Source organism: Microtus ochrogaster, linkage group LG9 (assembly GCF_000317375.1).
Source record: "Microtus ochrogaster isolate Prairie Vole_2 linkage group LG9, MicOch1.0, whole genome shotgun sequence".
Taxonomy (NCBI): domain Eukaryota; kingdom Metazoa; phylum Chordata; class Mammalia; order Rodentia; family Cricetidae; genus Microtus; species Microtus ochrogaster.
In genome coordinates this window covers 5,092,531-5,113,403 of record NC_022034.1, presented here as the reverse complement: position 1 = coordinate 5,113,403, position 20,873 = coordinate 5,092,531, and the positions used below count along the sequence as shown (strand labels likewise).

The 20,873-nt window shown below is 50.1% G+C and overlaps 1 protein-coding gene across 1 annotated transcript in view; it reads left to right on the top strand.

Moving 5' to 3' along the window:
- Rps6ka2 (ribosomal protein S6 kinase A2) overlaps positions 1-20,873 on the top strand; it is a 72,622-nt gene that overhangs the window by 41,586 nt on the left and 10,163 nt on the right. The window contains exons 10-14 of the mRNA XM_005363356.3: positions 3,856-3,958; positions 10,128-10,258; positions 11,110-11,235; positions 17,654-17,743; positions 19,347-19,505. Of these exons, the coding sequence (XP_005363413.1) occupies positions 3,856-3,958; positions 10,128-10,258; positions 11,110-11,235; positions 17,654-17,743; positions 19,347-19,505 (609 nt within the window). The remainder of the gene's footprint in view (positions 1-3,855; positions 3,959-10,127; positions 10,259-11,109; positions 11,236-17,653; positions 17,744-19,346; positions 19,506-20,873) is intronic.

Below are 20,873 nucleotides of genomic sequence, written 5' to 3'. Positions count from 1 at the left end.
GTTACTGCTGGGAAGTAGAGACAGTTGGTCTCCCCTCATAGTTCCAGGGTACCACCCATTACTGCTGGGACGTTGAGGTGGCAGGAACTTGAGACAGTTCGTTACATCATATCTAGCCAAGAGCATGGAGAAAGAGCACAGGCATCCCCCTTGTTTGTGAATAGCTCCGTTTCTCAACTCTTAATACAGTTTAGGACCTCATGCCTAGGGAATGACACAGCCACAGTGGGCTGAGTCGCCCATATCAGTCACTAAAGACAGTCTTCCACAGACACGCCCACAGGCCTACCCAATGTGGACAGTCCCTCATTGAGACTCTGTTCCTGTGTTATTCTAGGCTGTATCCGCTGGCAATTAAAGCTAACGGTCATAGTGGGGCAAGGCTGGACTAGGTCTGTGGGATCCCTTCTGCAGCCGTATGCACCTTCCATAAACTACATCAGGCTCAGAGCTCGCCTTGGTCTCTCTGTCATTGGGGAACAATGTCCCCTTGGTGCAAACATAGACACTGGATTCCTGTACTAAGGAGTGGCATTTCTGTATCATTTGAAACTAATTCAGGCTAGAATAATGTGGGGAAGGGCTTTTTATTGTTGTTGTCTGTTTCTTTTGGCATTCAGTTTTATTTCATTTGGCTCCAAAGAGGCCCTTCAGGGTCACCAAGACCACAAATGTTTCCTCTCACCCTGTCCTTGACAGACGGTACCCTGCAGAGCCTGGAGCAATGGCACCTTCTTTTTCTATGGCTCTGATAAATAGTCCTGCATGGTACAGGAGCCCAGGAACCTGCTTTCATGTTCATTTATCTAGCCATAAGCAATCTTGTAGCATGGCTGGAAGTAGCAGAAGGGAGGTGCCTATAGCGTGGTGATGGGAAGAAGCCCTACCCTAGAGGGATGGGGAGATGTCTGGTGCACCCTGAGGTGCCTACAGTGTGGTGATGGGAAGAAGCCCTACCCTAGAGGGATGGGGAGATGTCTGGTGCACCCTGAGGTGCCTGTTCAACACCATAGTGCTGTGTGAGTATCCAGGTGAGAGAAAACAGAAGCAGGGGGAAGGTGAGTAGGAAGAGATGGACCCAGGAGGAAGGAAGGAGGGGCCCAGCCAAGAGCACAGGTGTGAATGGCTTCAAAAGAGCCATGTTCAGGCTCAGGGACCCTTGGGAGACAATGTGGAGGCCTTGCTGGTCTGATATGTTCTAACCCTCTCTCACAGCTGTCCTTCCTCTGTGTGGTCTAGGTGCTGCACTTGTGTGGCCACAGCAAGGCCATGAGTAGCCTGACCCCACCGTATATACACACACATGCACACACGCACACATATACACACATACACACACACACCATGCTTCAAGAAGGCTGTGGGCATGTGTGTACCATGCTATTGGACTTAGTTTTGTACTGTCCTGTGCACCTTCTTGGTGTCAGTAGCTCAGATCACTGAAAACCACTGAAGTCCCATGTTCTGCAGGACTCTGTTCACTAGGGGATCCCCTTCCACACCCCTTGGCAGTGTGGGCATTCAATTCAAAGAAGACATTTGCCACATCAGATCCAGCCTGTGGAGTCTGTCCAAGTGTAACCTCAGGATGCAGCTGAGAAAACAGCAGGCTATTTATCTTTCGTTCTATTGCCTTCTGTGACCCCCAAATTGCCAGCATATATTTCTGTCTTTTTTTAGAGTAAATTCCTGTCATCCACCAGCTGTCCCCTGAGGATCTGGTGACCTGTTGGCACAGAGAGTGTCATCCACCCAGAAGTGAGGGTCACCAGTGTTAGCTGAGGCAGGCGGAGGGTGACAGGGTCTCTGTGGTTTTCCTGCCGTTCCGTTTGCCCCCGGCTTCCAGCACATTAGTGCTTGCTCTGGGTCTGCCCCCCAAACACCCGTGCTGGTTGCCTAGCTAAGTGAAAAATTACAAGTTAATTATAGACCAGGAAGCTTGTGCAGAGGACGGTGGAGCCTGCAAATGTAAGCTGTGTTTGCTTTTCCCCCCGGTGGCTGAAGCAATGCTGAGAACTCAGGATTAGCACAAACCCAAAATAAACATAAAAGGTGACCTCACAGGCTAAGCAAACCAGTCCATATTGGCATCCAGCCAGCCGACTTCTAGCAAGCAAACCCAGGGCGGGCAAAATGGCACTTGGACAGTCCGAGGCTCAAGCCCAGACCCTCGGCATAGGGGCTGGGCAGGCATGGCCGCCATTACTGCTAACTATTAATACAAGTGCATCACAAGTGTAGTGCTTTTTACATTGCCAGCTCGGCACATCATCTGTTTCTCTGAAGAGAAACTGAGGCACAGAGTAGCTGGGTGGCTCTGTGGGGGGCGGGATGCAGCTTGGTGGCCTTGGCTGTCCTGTGCACTGGCTGGCACAGGTGGAGGATCGTGGTTCATGGCACGTGAAGACATGAGGTGCATCCAGTGTTTCATTAATGGGTTTTCATCGTGTGCTCTTGCTCCCACTGCTGCAGGAGGATTTCTACCACTTCCTCCTGAACGCACCAGGAGAGCTCAGCCCTTCAAAATCCCCCTGAGGACTGTGGCCACAGTCCTCCTGTTTGAGGACATGGTGGCATGTCTTGGGTGGCGTAGACTTGTCGAGGTTGTGTTCTTCCTCGCAGACACTGGCGCAGCCCGTCCACAATGCCCTGGGCATCGTCATTCTGCCCCATTCTGTGCTGGCATGGCTGCTCTGCCATTGCAGGAATGGCACACCTCTGCCCGTCGCTCAGTGGAGCAGATCAATTGGAGAATGCTGTAGTCGAAACTGTACATCAAGCAGATGCTAGGGTCTGCGGCCCTAGGGTGGAGTCGGTTTCCTGTCTTCACTTCTGTTTGTGCTTTCTGCCTTCGCTCGCTTGCCACATGGCTTCTGATGTGTGTGTGACCCCAGAGTGCCTACCCAGCATCCTCGGCACTTGTGAGGTGTGTGTGACCCTAGTGTGCCTGCCCAGCATCCTCGGCACTTGTGAGGTGTGTGTGACCCTGATGGACCTGCCCAGCATCCTCAACACTTGTGAGGCGTGTGTGACCTGGTGTGCCTGCCCAGCATCCTCAGCACTTGTGAGGTGTGTGTGACCTGGTGTGCCTGTCCAGCATCCTCTTGGTACCCTTGACTCATCACCATCCACAATGCCCATCACAGGTGCCTTGCCCGATCTCAAAGATGTGTGCACTGTCATTCAATGGCCTCATCCAGCATCGTCTCCACGGAGGATTTAAGAGCACACTTTGGGTTTGGAAAGCAGGTTTCAGCAGCACCTCTGCCTGTAAGGACCCACTGACAGTCCTGGAAGGACCCACTGACAGTCCTGGAAGGACCCACTGACAGTCCTGGAAGGACCCACTGACAGTCCTGGAAGGACCCACTGACAGTCCTGGACTTCTGTGTGTTTTCCTGATGGCCGTGGCAGTGGGAAGAGCTACACAAGCAAAGGTTTTTTCTGGGCCTCGGTTTTCAGAGTCCCCAGAGAGCTGAAGTAGGCTCCAAGGTGGCGATTCCACAGCCACAGTGCTCGGCGTGTCTGGGCAACCCGTAATGCCTTCTTGGAGATAAAAATCCTGTAACCAAAAATAAGTTAGAAAACTATTGCACTAAATGGAAGGATGTTCAACAGATCTCAAACCTCTAAACCTCAAACTTTACCTTTTGTAATTCACAACTAACACGTAATATCTGTTTTGCATACATGGTCTTCTGTGGAACACGCACAGTGAGATAATAGTGTTTATAGTTATAGAGATGGCACATACAATCTACATGCGCCTCATCTTGGAAGCATGAGAGCTGCTTCTGGCCTCTGATCTCTGCTCCCCATTGCCTGCTCTCAATACCTGTCCCTCTCTCCTTACAGAAGCTGTACCGCAAGGAGATCAAGCCACCCTTCAAGCCGGCAGTGGGCAGACCTGAGGACACCTTCCACTTTGACCCCGAGTTTACTGCAAGAACACCCACAGGTATGTGTTGGTTCCTCCCAGTTGGTCTGATCCCATCTGACTCCAGAGAGTGGAGGTTGCTCCCTTAGGAAGTAACTTTTAAACCCATGTGGCCTTCCTGACTTCTGCTTGGCACTAAGGGGTCAATAGCCAAACCAATTCTCACTATTCCTCATGTGACAGACACAAGCAACCTTTCAGGGTTCTGTGAACCTCTCTCTGGCTGTGAGATGGTAGGCATGACAGTCCTCCCAGGGACACACAGGCAAGACACAGAAAAGAAGCAGGTGGCTCACTTCAGTGATCTGTGGGAGAAAGTGGCTATCTTTAGGGCTGTGGGCTTAGGAACTAAATGTTATTTCTGTGAACGCTGGGCCCCGTTTGATGGATACAGTGCAACTAGATCCCAGCACAGAAATTTAGCTTCCTGATGTTTGAGATCTCTGGGGTCTGTGGCTCTGCTTTCCATGATTGCCTGAGACCACCGTGATGGGGCAGCACTGGAGGGCTGGTGACTTAGCAAGAGGTGTGTGTTGTGTCACAGTTGGGGAGACTGGGTTCAAGGTCAGGTGCTGGCAGGGTCTGTTCCTGGCTAGGACTCTCTATGGTTGGCCACCTCCCATGTCCTCTCACGGCCTTTCCTCTGTGACTGGGGAAACCTGGAGAATGCTGTGTTACACCAGTCCTGTGGGAGTAGGGACCACTCCCTGACTTCTCCCGTGAGGACCCTGTCTGCAGACACAGCTGCCTGTGGGCAGGGCAGCGGAAGCCACTACAGTGGTAATGAGCAGAGAGGACTCTCAGCCCCTGTCAACTCAGGAGCAAGTTCAGCCAGCTGTTGTGGAGCTGCTGGGGGCTGTGCATGGATTCTTTGGGATTTCCCATTGCTTTCAAATAGGAAATGGTGTATGGTTATTGGGAACTAACCACAAAACAAGATTACCAACCGTGAGTCTCAAGTTGGGAGAAATGGAATAGAGACCCCACCCTGTTCCCCCTGGTACAGGCTCTGGAGCAATGCCTTTATCTGCACCCTGCTAGGCAGGGAGATGGGCATGCCCTCCTCTGGATGATGATGGATGGGCCTTTGGGACTGCATAGGCACTTCATGCGGGTCTGGGATAGCTACTCTTTGAGCGAAATGGCGTGAATTGATTCTGGACATTCAACCCCAGACAGCACACAGATGGCTCCCTCTGACCTCTGGCCCCGCCCCTGCCTAGAGAAAACCAGTGTAGACCTGCTGAGGAAGGATTGTCCTTGAGCGTGGTCATGCCACCGAGCAGTCAGTCCCATTGTCATGAGCCCCTGCACAGAGAAGCGTCCCTATCCAGGTGCTGAGTTCAGGAGGTCAGAGCCTGGAGGCCACCTGAGTGGCTCGCCAATCCTGCATCTAACCCCAAGATGAAGAAACACAAAAGCAGTTTACTCTGCCTGTGAACCAGAGCAGACTCCACCCCGACCTCGGGGACTGTGGGGTCCATACTGGGAAGGGTAGCATTAGTTACGAGTCTGTCATGGGAAGCTGCATGTTTAAAATGCTCCAAGCAAGCTAAGCTGCACTGCTGAGTGCAAAGGGGCCAATGCAGGGTCTTCCCGACGATCACGTGTGCTCTCGGTATTCCATGGGGAATTCAAACTCCAACCTAGTTGGTTGTTGTTGCCTTAAGTAAACCTCGTAAGCCTTTTGTGCGTAGAAAAAGATGTTTTATCTTAATATTAGCCCAAGGAAAACCCATCAGACATGGAGTATACAACTCTGTGTCTAGAACTGGCTTATATCATCCCCTATATTGTGGTTTGTTCAGATACTAATAGACCCTGTGAAGCAGTTTGCCTTTGGGGTAGGCAGTAATGGGAGGAAGTGCTGAAGATGCAGAGAAGTCACCCTGATTTTCCCAGCAGGGAAGCTGAGTAGACCTCCAAGTTAAAGAAAGAGCTGAGGTGTGATTCTGAAACCATCTAGGAACTGAGGGTGTTCCTGAGGTAGACTTTCCGTCTTGGTTAACGTGAAGCTGCAAGCGACCTTAGGCTTTCTGATCAGAAGTCAGCTGCTCGGTGGAGCGTGTCAATCTAAGGTCTGAAAATCTTTTCCCCTGGCCAGGAGCTCGTTGGTGCTTTTACAAGTTGACTTTTTAAGCTCCCCTTATAATTTCGCTCTTCTGTATGAACTAGGCGGCACTCAGCACCTCTCAACTGAGTATAAAGCATTCTGAATTCTGTTCCTGCTACCTGCCATTTACTCTCCTGCCTCACATCAAATGTCAGTTCCTTCAGCCTCTTCCAAAGACCAGCAGGCCGGCCATCCTTGCGCCTCCACTGACTTCTTGGCTCTATGCAGAGAGATGTATGCGTCTTTACTGCCCGGAAAACATTGCTGACTCTGGCTGCATTTTCTCAGTTCGAGTTCACGTGACCTGTTCCCTACATACATGCTCAGACACACACCCAGTGTGCTGTACACAGACCCCCGTCTATCTCTCATCACTGCCAGGCTCAGCAAATTCCTAGAACTGCCCGAGTTCTTAACCCTAAGTCCCTGAGACTGACATACCCATAGTTAAACCTTTTCCCTGGTCCAGTCTCTCACTGTTAAGAGAAGGCAAGAAAATAGACCTCATCGCCAGAAGCCCGTGCTGGGAAAAGGAAGACAACCAAAGCTCCTGACACAACAGAAGCCCGTCCATCCCTAGGGCTAGGCTGAGGGAAGCAGCCATCTACATTAAACTTCACTCTGCCATTGGCCATCTCGCTGCGCATAACTTCACGTTCTAAAAACAGTCCTGCCATGCCTTGCCTTTTAATTAAGCACCCCCAGTCTAGCACATTAGGAATCCATTTCTAAGCACTCACCTCCGTCACATTAATTCAGGGTCACACGAGTGTCTGTCTGTGTGGGAGACAGCTTGTGCAAGGCAGGTCTCGGGTCTGTTCCCTTTCTGTCCAGGGGCATCCAGGAAGCTTCCTGTCTCTTCTGGTGGGCTGGCATCTCTGTCCCAGGAAAGCACATGGTGGGGCTATTTCCACCTAACTACAGCCAGGCCTTGTCTGGGATCAGAGCCCCCTCCTCACTTTTCCACCTAACTACAGCCAGGCCCTGTCTGGGATCCGAGCCCCCACTCCTCACTGGCCTTGCCCCTGGGCTGTGAAGCAGCTGCCCTCATAAAGCAGAATATGAAGGAACAGAAAATACATTCCTAGACAGGAGCCTCTTCCTCCCCACACCCCTCCCCACCATTGTTTCTGTGTCAAAGTAAAGGACTGGAAGGGGAGGAAAGGGCACTCTGTCTCCTCGGGGTAAATGATTCCAGAATGTGTAAATATACTCCTGTTCATTCTCATAGGTAGGTAGGTAGGTAGGTAGGTAGGTAGGTAGGTAGGTAGATAGAGTACAGATATAGTGTAAATATATATGTACATATGATGTTTAATGTAGTATATACATTAATTTTTAAATTATCATACTTACAAGAAAAAACTAAGTTATCTATTATAAATATTATTAGTTAATGTATTATTTATGTTATTTATTTATATATCCTGATATATTACAGAATTTGTTATAGATTACATATTCTATTTACTTCTCATATATAAATATATTTGATGTTTACACAGCTGAATCTTCATTTACAGTGGGCAAGTTCTCGTTATTTGGCAGCATCCTTTTTCTGTCTTTTCTCTCTCTTCCGTCTTTTTCTTTTTAATTTTAGTTGTTGTTTCTGTTGTTTTCTTGAGTCAGATCTTGTCATGTAGCCCAGGTTGGCTCAGCCTCCAAGGTCTGCCTGTTCGACAGGAGAATACCACCACACTTGACTGGTGTTTGACATCTTTGTCTTTGCTTTCAAACTGTTAGGATTGCACTTCTGTGTTTGTCCCTAACTGTGTCTGGTTGTCATAGTCGGTCACCTAAGGGATGGGGACAGCTTAAATACAAACTGAATTCAGATCCTTAATACTTACAAATAGTCCAACACAGAGACCAGTGGGCTGGCTCAGAGGGTAAAAATCCTGATAACTTAAGTTTGATCCCTGGATACCCACAAATAACTGAAAGTGGTGGCTGGCATCTGTAATCCCTGCACTCCTGTGGGAATCAGAGAATTACCCCCAGAGGCTCCTGGATCAGTGCCTTATTGACCTTCCCATTGCTGAGCTAAATCACCCCTATAAGAGTAAGCTAAGAGAGAAAGGGTTTATTTGGCTCACAGTCTCAGAGGGATACAGCCCATCATGGCTTGAAAGGTGTAGTGAGAACAGGAGGCCAGCCCGTTGCGTTGCATTGGCAGTCTGGAAGGTGAGAGAGAGAGAGACCAGGATATAGGGTCTGGCTACAAAGTCTCAAAGCCCGCCTCCAGTGATAGACTTCCTCCAGTAGACTCCATCTCCCAGAGTTCCATGGCTTTTCCAAACAGACCAGCTAAGTATATGAGCCTATGGGAGCCTATGGGAGACATTTCACTTTCAAACCATGGCAGCCAGATAGCCTAGAGTATGCAACATGGTAGAAACAAGAGAGGAAAGGTTGGAGGAGAGAAAGAAAGACTCTGGAAAGTTGTTCAATAAAATAAACTCCAAGTTTGATGAAAGACCCTTTCTCAAAAAAAAAAAAAAATTAGATGGAAAGTAACCAAACAAGGCATGTGATATTGACTTCTGACCTTCATACAAACAAGCTCACTCATGTATGCATCCCCAAAGGCATACAGCACACACACATACACATGCATGCACACACACACTATCCAGCAGTAAAGCATTATGATGTACACAGACTGTTACTAATTGTGGTTGTGTGAAACACGATTAATAAAAGCTCACAGACTGAAATGGAGTTCAACCTGAATGAAGATCTGAAAAGCAAAACAGCCAGCCACTGGCTCTTACCTTGACCTTAATCCAAAATGGCGATCCTGGCTTCAGGAGTCTCAGAATGAGACTGAGACCGAGAGCTGCCTCCTCCCGTTTTATAATCCTCTCTGGTTCTAGGATTAAAGGAGTGCACCATTACTGCCTGGTTTCTATGGCAAGTTAGTGTGGCTACTGGGATTAAAGGCGTGTGTTATTGTGACCTGGTCTATAAGGCTGGCCAATGTGGTTGTTTTACTGATGCTCAGGCAAGCTTTATTTATTAAAATACAAATGAAATGTCACTATAGTTGTGATGTCCTTAACACTGGCATGTAGGATGGCTGTGATTTTTTGCTATCATTAATAATGGTAAGGACATTTTCTATACTTGTGCTTTTGTTAGTAATTCTGAGGACTAAATCCAAGGCTCAGGCTGGCTCTCCGGAGGACGTGTGACTTTGAGAGTGCAGGGGCCATTGCCCCTCCCTCCTCTTCCAAGAATCCATGCCAATTCAAGTTCCCTCCTTCAGCCCTGAGATCGCTTTTCTTCGGTCGAATCTAGATGTTCAGGCTACTTGCGCTTTTACGGATCCCACAGCTTTCGTGTTGTCCCATTTAATAAGCATGCGCCCCCTCATCTCAGCCTGAGCATCTCCAGACACGGTACCCATAAGATGTCTTCCTCTGCTCCTTCCTCATCAGCCATTTACTTATCTTCCTGTTTATCTAATGGCGGACCTGGAGGGGAACCATAGCATAGCAGTCCTGCTTTGGAACAGCCCTCATGGACGTAGAAAAGTCAACCACTCTTCTGCTGGACCATGGGCAGCAGGGACTGGAGGAGCCGAGCAGGGCAGCCTTGGCACATGGCTGTGCAGGTGTGGAAGGGGCTGTCTGGCTTGCGCTGGGCCTTGGGCAAAAGTCCGGGCTGTAGGTGAGCGTGGAGCTGGGGAAATTCTTGGCTTTTCTCTCATTGTCTAAAGGCATATAGCACCTGCTTACCCCAGAAAGGAGGTGCTGAGCTCACGGCAGCCCTGCTTTCTGGCATCTCCCCCTAGAGTTTCTGGCAGCTTTTTGCTTTGTTCTGTAGTAGGGAGGGGTGTTGGGTTCTGTTGAAGAATATCCAGTAACTTCCAAAGTCAGTAACCTAAAAACACGTGATCAATAATTATCTGAAAACTTCCGTGTGATGCGTGTTTGCCGGATCAGACTCTTGGCAGCACCTGAAATAGTTTCATGTGTTTTTGCCTCTCTACTCGTATGTACCCTCGCCAGCACACATGCACACACGTACACACCATGGTCCTTCCCTGGCTCACCTGGCACTGCTCATCCACAGACTCTCCCGGCGTCCCCCCAAGTGCAAACGCCCATCACCTGTTCAGAGGATTCAGCTTCGTGGCCTCCAGCCTGGTCCAGGAGCCCTCACAGCAAGACATGCCCAAGGCCCCCATTCACCCCATTGTGCAGGTAAGTCTGCTTACCCCAGGAGCTCAGTTCGGGGCCCCGGTGCCTGGCCTTGGAGACCCTGAGGATTTTTATCACCTCAGTGTTGGGTGCCAACAGCGGGTCAAAGGCAGACATCCCCCTGCCCCTAAATGTCACTGAGTGTTGCTATAGTGATCTTCCTGGTGGTTTGAACTGTTACACATTCATTTCTAAAAGGGAAAATTAACTCTGAGGAGAGGATCCCCATGGATGTCTGTGCCCGTCTTCCCTGTGTCAGCTGGGGGTGCCATGTCTTCGGGGGGCACTGGGGATGCCGTTTAGACTTCTGTATTGTATGAATATAGCGAGAACTCCGAGAACTCAAAAGGATTTGCAGTAAACTCACTTGAGCGCTCCATGTCTTCATTCAGTGGAATCAGATAGCAATGAATTGATTTCCTGACATCTGTCTCCCTGGTGGCTATGCTCACTGGGGCACTTGTTCTCAGTGGTGAGCAGGCGGGGGCTGTGCGCGGGGGCCAGAGCTGACTTCTGATTTAAACATTTGGGCTTGGTGCTTTTATCTGAATATTCACCCTGGAAATGGCACCATAGCCACATACAAGTGTGTCTGCCCCGGCTCCACAGAGTCTCAGCACCACAGGTCTCTGGGGGAAACAAGTGCTCAGTAGACCCATAATATCCAGGTGTCTGGATGTTAAAAGCCGTAGGCCACAGGAGCTCTAGAACCATCTATGCATAGTTCTGTGACCTTGGGCAAGGAACTCTTCATTTCCTCGAGCTCCCAAGTTCCCAGGGTGCCCTAGATCTGTGTGTCTGTTGCCCATGCACCTGATGAAGAGCTGCTAACCACCCTGTCTTGGCCTCTGCAGCAATTACACGGGAACAATATCCACTTCACCGATGGCTACGAGATCAAGGAGGACATCGGGGTGGGCTCCTACTCGGTGTGCAAGCGCTGTGTCCACAAAGCCACTGACGCTGAGTACGCTGTGAAGGTAAGGCAAGGAGCCCTGGCCTTGCCGAGCAGCGCTGCCAGCTGAACACGGGCGCTGAGCAGGCTCTGCCCAGCCACGGCTTCTGAGATCAGTGTGGGAGACTTCAGTTTATTTTGATATGAGGTCACCCATTTAAAACTTATTTTGCAAGCTGGGCGTGGTAACACAGCTGTAACTAAAGCCCTCAGGAAACTGAGGTAGGGGAACTGAGTGGTCCCAATGAGCCTGGGCTACGTAGCAGGACCCTATCTCAAAGGACAAAAAAACAGTCTTTTCAAATGATAAATATTTCAGTTATGTCCAACATGGAACCAGTCATCTTTAGTAACTAAGTATAGCATGCCAAGAAAAATAGCCCTAAGCACACAGGATCTAGGAGACAGAAGTGGGCAAACAGGCATAGCATTTATCAAAGGAAGGAAAGTGAGGGAGGGAGGAAGGAAAAAAGATACAGCTGCGAAAAAAATAATCAAAGAAATAAATAGGAATAGAGAATAAAGGGGGCAGCTAATGCTTTTCTCCAGCCACCAAAACCTGCAGATAGTGCAGAGTGACACCATAATCCAGTTTGTCAAACTCCGGGTAGTCATTTTCACCTCCCTAACTGTTGTAGATTAAATCTTTGACCTGAGCATCCAAAACGCTAACTTCTAGAGCTTTCTAGTTAGTAAAAGCTAAATCTTCCTTCTTCTGAAGCCAGCACCTGACATACACAGAAGCACACACCATGCCTCACACACTGCGTGTTCTCTCTCCATGGCCATGAGGTGGTCTAACCTCAGCTATCTGCCCCTGACACATGAGAATAGGGCTGGAGAGATGGCTTGGTGGGTAGAACGCTTGGGACTTCAAGTATGCACAGCCTACATAAAGCCAGGTGTATAGCACACATCTATATTGAGTTCCTCGGTGAGATGGGAGGCAGAGACAGGAGAATCCCAGGATTGCTTGGGCCGCTAGCCTGGCCTATGCAGAGGGGAACAATGAGAGACACTGTGTTTCAGACAAGTTGGAAGGGAAGGGCTGAATCCTGAGGTTGTTCTCTAACCTTGACACCTATGCTGTGGTACGTGTGCACACACACCCCTCCCCTGCACACACATGGACACAGACTTGAGGGACAAAGTCTGAGGCTGCCTCATCGTGACGTGAACCATACCAGCTCTGCTTGGCATGTGACGCTTTCCCAGCTCTTCAGAGAGAGCCTAGAGAGAGGTGGAGCTGGCCAGAGAGGCCAGGGCAGTTTCTGCCCTTTGTGGTTTTCCAGGCTCTGAAAAGGCTGCTTGGTCCACTGAGCCCGGGGCACTGTGCATCCTTTCTTGACGTTGGACATTTCTCAGGTACACTGAGCCTGGGGCACTGTGCATCCTTTCTTGACATTGGACATTTCTCAGGTACACTGAGCCCGGGGCATTGTACGTCCTTTCTTGACATTGGACATTTCTCAGAAGCATATTCTCAAGAGAAAGTGTGTCTTCACAGGCTGTCTTCCCAGGTATCTCAGACTGTGAAAACATTCAGTAGGTTTTAGCAAAACAGACACCAGCCAAACATCTCAGGAATCTGTGGCCTTTTGACAAATTGGTCCAAACTTCCTGGAGTTTTCAAGGTGATTACAGCGGAAACAGGAGCTCACAGTTATGGCAGGGTCAGCACCCTGTGTCACAGAGCCACAGTCACGGGTCCTGATTGCGCGTGGCTGGAGTGTACAGAAGATCTGTGTTCTGCCTCGCCCCGGAGGACTTTTCAGGGCTTTGTGGCTTGTGTGGGCTTCTTTAGTATTTCTCTGTGTGAGTTGTTTCTCACAGAAATTCTTTAGATTGTTTATCTCGAGGCCAGCAGCACTCCTAGAAGCAAGCGGTGCTGCCAGAGAGCCTAAGAAACACATCCATTGTGCGGCCGGCCCGGCAGCCCCAGGGCCCTTCTAGAAACAGCCCACTACTGTTTAGTGCTCTTCTGTGCCCTGCACCTCGGTCCCATTGACGAGGCCAGTGGCATGCTCTCTCTGTTCTTCCCACATCCAGCTCTCACGCAGAGCCTCCATCTGGAATTGGCTTTGTTGGGAGTGAGGACTCTGTCCTCAAAGATCCCGGTGAGGTCTGACCATGTACAATCTGTGACAGCTCCCCTTCCCAACCTGTACACCCCAGGAAGAAAACTAAGTGTTGTATCTCTAGTTGACAGTAGAAGAAGAGCTAGGCATTCCTGTTTGTCATTGAAGCCTTGAAACTCCCTGGACAAACCAAGTGGTAGACATGCAGGGATCCCCTTGTCCTTTCTAAGACTATCGTGGGTCATAATCTATTGTTTGGAAAATGCTTAAATTAACCCTCACAGAATGGAGCAGGACCATGGAAAAGCTTGGCAAGACAGCTTCCACATACGGCCTAGGAGCACACACAAGCTCCTTGTAGATGGGCAGCAATAAGTCCACTTCTCTAAGGGCTGAACCTTTCCTGGGTTCAAAGATGAAAGAGCCAACAGTTGATGGACTTCTGTGTCCATGCAGCTCCGGCGAGCAGAGCCTGTGAACTCACGTCAGCTGGGCGTGTGGTGGGGGCAGATTGAGCTGTAGAAGACAGAGGCCTGGGCACAGGCACTCTAGATCCTGCTCAGTGCAGGGAGCATACTGCCCCCTTGACTTCGCCTTCAGGAAGCCTGCTGCTTTGCATCTTTCCATCTCTGACACATCCTTTCTCTCTGGTCGCAGAACCAGAGGCCGCCACCGGAGAGTAACTGAGACAGAGATTAACAGAGACGCCCTTCAGCCGGCCTTTTATCATGCCCTTGCCTTTCAAACCAGAGCCTTAGCCCAGGCACGGCACCTCTCTACTGACAACCCCGCCTCCTATGGCTGAAGTTCTGGGGGTGGCAGGTGGACCTGGTCAGTACGAGGCGTGACCACACCCCTTGGCAGCACACCCGTTCTTACGAAATGCCCACAGTTAGGATCAGATAAAAATGAAAGATCCTCGCTGCCAAGCCCAATGGGCTGAGTTCCATTCCCGGGACCTACATGGTGGAAGGAAGGAGTGAGCTCCAGCAAGCTGTCATTGGCCTTACATGTGCCCTGAGCTGTGCATAGCCACACACAGCTAAAGAAATGGACGCAATAAAAGCTGAAGTGCTTTAGAGTTGCTCCTAAGTGTCACCCCGTTCTCTCAAAGCTATTTTAATTGTTTATTTAACTCATTTCCACTCCCTGTTGCCTCCTTTTCCCTCTGGAACCTTCTTCTCCCAGCACCCGCCCCTACTCCACCTCCATTCTGCCTGTGACCACTGAGTGGAATCCTATCTGATCCAGAGCACTGTGTCTGTGGCCACACCTTGAAAACTCTGAATCCCACCTACAACAGCTCTCCATTGCTGCTAATCCCTGCCCTACCCGGCCCCTGACGAGGACTGGTGGGGCCTCCCGGGCCTGTCGCCATCATTGAGGAGTCCAATCTATGTGCAGGGTGTCCAGTCTCCCATGTCTTCACAGCCAGTTTTCCCTAAGTGTCTTTGGCTTCTCTGTGAGACGCTGGATGTCTGTCACCCTGTTTTTAACTCCAGTAGGGGATGTGACCACCACAGCCAGGACAGGAGAGGCCTCACTGCCCACGGGAGGCCGAGTCTGGACCTACGGCTGTTGTCTCTGCACAGCAGTGTTCTTGCCTGTGCTCACTTCCATTCTGTGTACATAACTTGTGAACCAGCAAGGAAGTGGAATCAAACAGATGCTTGGCCTGGGGAGAGCTTATTTTTAGAAGGACTAATTAGCATGGAAATTTTGATTTTTTTTTTTCTCTACCAAGAAAACACTGGAGTTCTTACTCTTCGTCGTTTGTTTAACTTTACAGGAGAAACTCTTAGTTATTGTTGTTTTTTTAAGTAATTACACACTCTACTTAACTTGCTTCCAACACACTAGGGTCCTTCCAACAAGTGAAAGGAAGTGGGCCTGGGGGGTGCGTCCTGCTTGGCCAGGTGCTCACCCTGCTGCTCTCAGATCTCGCCTGCATGTGGCTCAGCACCTAGAAAGGGGTGCTTCAGTGATAGGGACACGTACAGACACAGAAATGGAAAGCTGGAAGGGTGGGGGAAATGCCTTGGTAGTGACAAAGACTCCTGTGCAGCAGCATCAGCCACCAGCACATGTGAGTTCCATTAAGAAGAGCCATCCTCCTGCACCAGCCATGATGGCAGGCATACTTGCTCCAAGTATATACAGGCCTTGTCTTACCACCTCTGAGGAGCGTGAGAGACAGCGTGTTACACATCACACCCGTGGGGAGCTTACCCACCTTCAGCAGAGACAGCTGTCCACTGGGCAGGATGCTGCCCGACCCTTCTACGCCTCTCTTCCTGATGAGAAGCAGAGCAGTGAGACACACACCTCCCCTTCCTCCTGCCTGTGACTATGGTTGTCTCTACTACTCGGAGGGAAGAGCCAAGAATGTGGTCCACAGGGATTGCTCTAGTTGGACGTAAACCCAGCTACATCATTCCCAGGAAGCTCATCATTCCCACCAGAAAACTCACTGAAGGATCCTGTGTATTTTTCCACCTCTCAACAGCCACCCGAGGGAACGCCTCACTTCCTTATGGTATTTGATGGAGATGCTTTGCAAGTTCCACCGAACAAAGGATATTCAGTGTGTTTTCATAGTCCACCATGCTCATAAGTGTGCCCTATTATTACAGACTAGCCGGCATGTCCTCCAGCACCTCCTGGTCGAACATACACATTAATTCTCACTTCAGTCTTAAAGTGTTATTCAGTGTCAGTGAGATCTTAAGGTCTTTAAGAAACGGGATCGGTTCACACGTGTTTATGGCTATTCGTCAGAATTTGTTTCATGACTTACACCCAAAGAACACACAGGAATAAGACAGATACCACGGAAAGGGGTCAAGCTTTGTCCCAGGTGTTTTTATGATAGTGGCAGTATTCTAACATTTAATTTTTAGCAGGTAATATTCATTTGATTCCACATTCAACAGCTATACTCAGGGAAACCTCGGGGTCTCCCAGTCATAACTCCATCCCCTCAATACTCATTTCCCCGCCCTGGGAAGTCAAGGTTTTTGATAGTCTCCTATTCCTTTCCAGGGTTACTTATGCATTCTCAAGAAAATGTCTACATTCCTTTTCTGCTCTTAAACTAAGTGACAGTGTGGGTGCACCTGTGGTGCTTTTCCAACTCAAGTGTCCCTGGCGGTCAACAAAAGGCTTTCTCTTGTTCATTCCACTCGGCTCCTACGGAGGAGACCAGATTGATGTTAGGAGCGGATGACTTTATCATGAAAATGACTTTGAGAAAAAGTGCATCTACCACTAAATCATCCACTCCCATGAATATATTGCAAAGGGAATATGTTGGGTGTTGGATACCCATGTAGTCAAAGCAGAGAGGCTTTGGAACTGGATGACGCCAGTGTGCAGGGGCACAGAGTGCTGTTGAGGGTAGGGGGCATTTCTGAATTTATGAGTCATTCTCAACCTAAGTGCTGTCTGAGTCACACACATGGATCCTTTCTCTCCATCAGCTCCCCACAAACATAGGAGGCCAGGCTCCTCCAGAGGTGGCAGAGACATCATGGAGCACAGGGACTCCTATCTCAAAGACAGGCTTTGATTTGTGGCCCCTTAAGGGGAAGCCACCCATCTGGAGTTAAATAGTTTTATCTGCTCTTCCAAGACATTGTGCAAAATACTGGGCAGGGGGAGGGACCCAAAAAAGAAAGGGGGTGTGTCTTGGCACCGAGGGAAATGAGTCTTCTCAGACTCTGCCTTCTGTCTGGGAGGACCTGGGAGGTGCCTGGTTCTGTGGTTGACATGCAGCTTCCAGGAAAAGCCAAGGTCTCAGTGACTGGGGGCTCACTTTGAGTGAAGTGGGAGCTTATGGCCAGAGGTCAGTGGCAGAAACAGACTGTGCTGGCTGCTGGCGCCTGAGTGAGCTCACACCTGCCCTGCTGCCTCTGGCCTTTTGATATCTTGAGATTTATGTCTGAAGGATGACCCCTTCTTTCTTGTGGTATTAGGGATTGAACCTGGGGCCTTGCACATGCTAGACAAGTACTTTGTCACCGAGCTACATCCCTAGCTGTATCCCTAACTACATCCCTCTTTTCACTTTGAGACAGCATCTCATTAAGTTGCCCAGACAGGCCTACCACTTAGTCTTCCTGCTCCGAGCTCCCTCGTAGCTGGCATTAGAGACCCAGTTTCCCCCTTTTAATTGTACCCTTTTTGCTAGCTGAGACAGGAGAGGCTGGGTCTACATTTCCGAGAGATTTTAAGTGAGCTTGGTTGAGTCCCATGCGGGTGTGGACAGCGGTCCTGCTGTGACTCTCTGGGGTCTCAGTCCCTATCTGAGTGGTCCAACAAGGCCAGCAGCGAAGCTCTCAGTGCTACTTGCTGTGTGTGTTTCAGATCATCGATAAGAGCAAAAGGGACCCCTCAGAAGAGATCGAGATCCTCCTGCGGTATGGCCAGCACCCCAACATCATCACCCTAAAAGATGTGAGTGCCTCTGTAGCAGCTCTTCCCTTCAGTGGATGCAGAAACACCACCATTTGCATAGTGCAAGTTTTCTCACATTGCTTTTGTTCCGTGCGCCCAGGATCACGTGCCTTAGACACATCCCACCCAGAAGTCCCCTAATTTGGGTGCATACATGAATAACCGGGTGTATGTACACCCCTGGATAGCCCCCCACTCCCCCCAACATGCTGTACCCGAGCGTAAAATGGGAAACACCTGAGTGCGTCACGTGAGTGTGCTGTTTTTTGTCATTGAGTCAGTTCCTGCCTGACGGTGTGGCGTGAGGGTGGCCGGTCCCACTCAACTCTGGCTGGGACATGTTTACAGCCTCCTATGAACCTTCCCTGATGAGGGACATTAGCACAGGAATCAGCCGCATTGGGACTGTCTGCAAGGCTCCTCTACCCTATGAATGAAGCCGGATGTGCAGGTATGGGTTTGAGAAGAGAGGAAGTTTCCCCTCTTCTTGCCCTTACCTCTTGGAGTACAAAGTCATTCCCGTGACATACGCCAACAGCCTGTACCTGTACCTACTGGGACCCCCTTAGTGTCCCTTTGACAGCAGCTCACCGAGTAAGAGTTCAACCCCAGGGAAGATAGGTAGCGAGTGTCTCTCATGCAAAAGCTTAAATGGAGCCAGCTCTGCCCCAAGCCTGGTGCTCTGATTGTGTGTTCTTGGTTTACATGGAAGATTCACAAGCCAAAGCCAGCTCTTCTGCAGACTCAGAGTTGGCCCTCTCTGCTGTTTGAGGGGAGCAGCTCAGGGCCGAGATGACATCATCTTCCCACCCTCAAAATAGAACAGTGAGTTCATAAGCTCCGAAACAAACACCAGAATTATCGCCACACCTTTTACACAGGTCGAAGTCAGGTAAATTATTTTAGTAACTTGTTCTGGCAAATCATCAATCGAATGATTATCACTTAACTGAGAACAAGCACTTGGTTCCTTCACCCGTTTTCATCTAGTTCTCAAAGCTTAGGCACCATGGGCTCCATGCTTTGGGTGGCTGGGGTACATACGTTTTTGTTTTCATATATTCAGGGCCCAAAAATAGCCAGTTTGCATTTTTTTCCATTAAAAAAAAGCTGAGTCTTAAGCTAGTATTGGCAAAAGCTGTGTGTTTGTTGGAGCGAGGTCCCCTCCGCACAGCCCTGCAGAGCCAGGGCATGCACGCCGACTTGACCCACGGAATTACATGCGTGGTGATAGTTGAGAGGCATTATTCCTGTGGAGTGCTGTTGCTACTGTCACTTTCCCTTATGGTGTGTTTGCCTACAACACATCCCAGTTCAGCCGCTTCTCTCGAGTCCCTGTGTATCCCGTGGCCCAGCTTGCCCATCCCCCAGGGTATCAGAGCTGTTTCCCTCCAGAGAAGAGCTATTTTTGTGTGGCTGGAATGGGTACTCACCCATTCCCAACAGCCAAACATCTTGATTTTACTTCTAGGGACATAGCCCCCAGCTTCTGTCCTCCACCCCATTTGGAGCCCTTGCTACGTCACAGAACCAGGGGCCTGAAGACGGCAGCCATGCTGACATAGAGGTCTCTGAATTTCGTGTGCTTCTCCTTGACCTCCAGGTCTATGATGATGGCAAGTATGTATACCTGGTGATGGAGCTCATGCGCGGCGGGGAGTTGCTGGACCGCATCCTCCGTCAGCGGTGCTTCTCAGAGCGCGAGGCCAGTGACGTGCTGTGCACCATTGCCAGGACCATGGACTACCTGCACTCTCAAGGGGTAAGACCCAGGCCGGGGTGCCCATAGCCTGCAGGGACAAGGGATGACCCGGATGGGGCTGCCTGCATTCCCAGCCGCAAGGCTCAGGGCAGGGCAGTGGACCAGCTTCGGGGCAGCTGGCAACCGCAGGGAGGAAGATGCAAGACTGTAGAGGAGCCGCAGAGTTGTGGGCGCAGAGGAGTCATTCTTGTAAACTGGCATCTGCCTGTAGGCAAGTGGGAGGGCAGAGCACTTCCTGTGCCCTCTCAAGTCCTTCAGCGCTGAACAACGTACCCAGGGGATGTGATTTGCTGTGATGTGTTCTGCTGCCCTTTATGGGTCTGAAGTCATCTGTGTACATGGTATACAGGAACTAAGGTCACAGATTTGTGTGAACCAATTTTACCAAAGAGAATGTGATACCCTGGCCTTGATAAAGAGAGATTTAGAAATCTCAGTACTTGTGATCCATAAAGCTAAAGAGAAAGGGTAGCAGCTGGGGTTCCCGCAGCCTCCGACGGCCGAGACTGTACCATGCTCCTCAGGGACTCAGTTCTAAAGCCTGGACTTTGTGTGTCTTAGAGGACCAAGCACTGGTTGGTTAAAGCCAACTGCATCAAGGCCACACTGTGGAACTCCAGGCCACAATCTCTGTCTCAAGGAGGGAACAGCCAGCCTAATGCATTGTCTGCGTCTTTTCCTCCATCCTCCCTTCACCCTGTGCCTCTGTCCTTCCATCCTTCCTCCCATCCCACCCTTCACCTCTGCCCCCCCTCTGGTCTTTCCCTCTCTCCTCAGAATTTCTCATAAAGCAGGTTTGGGCCAACTGTGAACACAGGTTTGCCAGCCTTCACAGTTCTTCCAAGATCTCACAGTGGGTCCTTTTTGTGTGACTTCCCCGTGACCCGGGAGTTCCACAGATAGCTTTCCCAACAGCCAGATTCTAGACGCCCCCGAATGTGAGAGTTCAAATTCTCTGTCTAGACAGAGTTCATCCTTCTGTCTAATGAGGGGATCCGGAGTCTTTAGTCTCCCGGAGGCTGCCATCAGTGTCCATGAACCGCCCCGATTGCCCGAGTATATCACGTCGATCTTAGCAGAACCTCTCACTGCTCCGCAAGAGGACAGCTGGGATGCTCAGCTCCAGACCTCATGGCGGCACACTGCGTATCTGCACAAGGGTCTTCTGTCCCTTTGTGTCCTAAATAGCTGCTTTGTTTTGTGGTATTGCTGGCCCTTCTGTCGTGACAGCTGTCACTGTAGCTATGGGACACGCTTGGAGTCTTTGCCTTGAGTTGTGCAGTGCAGTCTGTGCAGCCCTCAGCCCCTCCCCTTGCTGCAGAGTCACTGTGCCTGGGGTAGCGGCGCACTGTGTGTGCCTGGGGTAGC